This window comes from Priapulus caudatus, unplaced genomic scaffold, assembly GCF_000485595.1.
Source record: "Priapulus caudatus unplaced genomic scaffold, Priapulus_caudatus-5.0.1 Scaffold367, whole genome shotgun sequence".
Lineage (NCBI taxonomy): Eukaryota > Metazoa > Priapulida > Priapulimorpha > Priapulimorphida > Priapulidae > Priapulus > Priapulus caudatus.
In genome coordinates this window covers 173,312-174,997 of record NW_014577428.1, presented here as the reverse complement: position 1 = coordinate 174,997, position 1,686 = coordinate 173,312, and the positions used below count along the sequence as shown (strand labels likewise).

Here is a 1,686-nt window from a genome sequence, read left to right as displayed (position 1 = left end):
GTCAAAAGGTTTTCAGACACTTACTCTTCGCACGTCAGCCGAAAGTAGATTTCATGGTCCTTTCAATAAAGTGATAAAAACGGTAGGTCAGCGCTGAAACAAAGTTTTGCACTCGGTCCGTTAGACCATGTCCTCAGAAAATGTCTGATATCTGACCTTTCCCCCACTGCCCTTTGACATGTGACCTCCAATTTGCGCTGATGATGGGTTTCCTCCCCATCACACTATACATCGAATATTAAGAGCGTAGGTCGAGCCGTTGAGATTTGTGCCGCAATTCCGTATTTCCTCCTATACCTTAAGTTAAGGAGGAAATATTCCCCTTCCATTGACACATCTTGACCTTTGACCCTTGACCCCCCAAATTCGACATCCCGAGTCCTTTTCGCGATCCCCCCCAACGTTCCGAATATCAAGACCGTATGTCGAGCGGTTAAGATTTGTGCCCTACTGTTGACGGATGGACGCGCGAACGCACGGACAATCATGCGATTCTACAAGCTGCATCTGACTTCGTCAGCTGAGCTAAAAACCTGCCCTAAACATTAAACTAGCTCGATCCATATGTCCGATTGGTTTTTAAGACATAAATATTCACAACCCACAGCAACAGATTATTATACAACCTTGACATAATTCTAGCCATTCTCAGAATCTACCTGCATGACAAAAACAAATGTCACCTTCTATTATTTACTTTTATACTACACATTTCATACCTGGTCTGCTTCCATGATCTTTTCAATGATAGGTTTATCATCTTTCTTGTGTCTCTTATTCGTGTCTTTGTACAGGGTAGGTTTTGCAGAGTACACAACTTGAGAAGGTTTTGGCCTCATTGGCGGCTTGTCGATGACCCCTCCTTGCAGAGGAGCAAATAGTCTCTCTTGGCCAAAGTTGGGCATAGGACCATCTGCCGAGCTTCCCATCTATAACATAACCGCAAGATTCATGTTACCTACAGTGTGACATATTAAGCCATTGAAAGTAACAAGTAAATAACATATACATCTGCATGACTGATGCGTGAGTTCATGCAATTTTTCCACATCTATTCTTAGAAAATGTTATTTAGAATTATTTTTACTGTTTATATTATATATATATTATTTGGATGCACAGTAATGCTTGTAGGCTCAATTATTGGCAATGTTTTATACAAGATTAGTCAAAGTGAATGCATATGTAGTGATGTCAAAAGAAGCACCACACTGTAGGCTCTGCCTGTACTAGCTACTAATACACACAGGATAAAGACATTTGCGCTCCGACTTTTGAGTAGGGGAAATAGTTAGTGTTAGACACCATTTCGGCAACATCTGATTATACTATCACCCAAAATAGCCTATTGTACCAACATGTGCATTCTTGGTTCAATTAACAAGTGCCGCAGAGCGACAGCGCTCAACTGACGTGTACTGTAGCCGGGTATTCTTCTGATAATCTCACTGGCAACCGAATCAAGAGCGCCCTCCCGCCACCACGTTTGCGCTCAGAGCATATATCTGGAATACTACTAATACAGATCTAAAATCTATGATAGCTAGGCTTTGCTATACCGGTAGTAGAGTAATAACGATACAGCTGTGTAACTTTAATGACTTCGCTATATTAACATGTTATCATGGATATGCGTCGAGTGCGAGCGTAGTGGTGGTGGTGGGGGGAGGATGGTGGAGGGGGCGG

General features: G+C 42.3%; 1 protein-coding gene across 1 annotated transcript in view; it reads right to left on the bottom strand.

Moving 5' to 3' along the window:
• The window catches only part of LOC106809605 (RNA-binding protein 42-like), a 44,362-nt gene that overhangs the window by 28,048 nt on the left and 14,628 nt on the right, over nucleotides 1-1,686 (bottom strand). Inside the window, exon 6 of the mRNA XM_014812741.1 lies at nucleotides 720-929. Within this exon, the coding sequence (XP_014668227.1) occupies nucleotides 720-929 (210 nt within the window). The remainder of the gene's footprint in view (nucleotides 1-719; nucleotides 930-1,686) is intronic.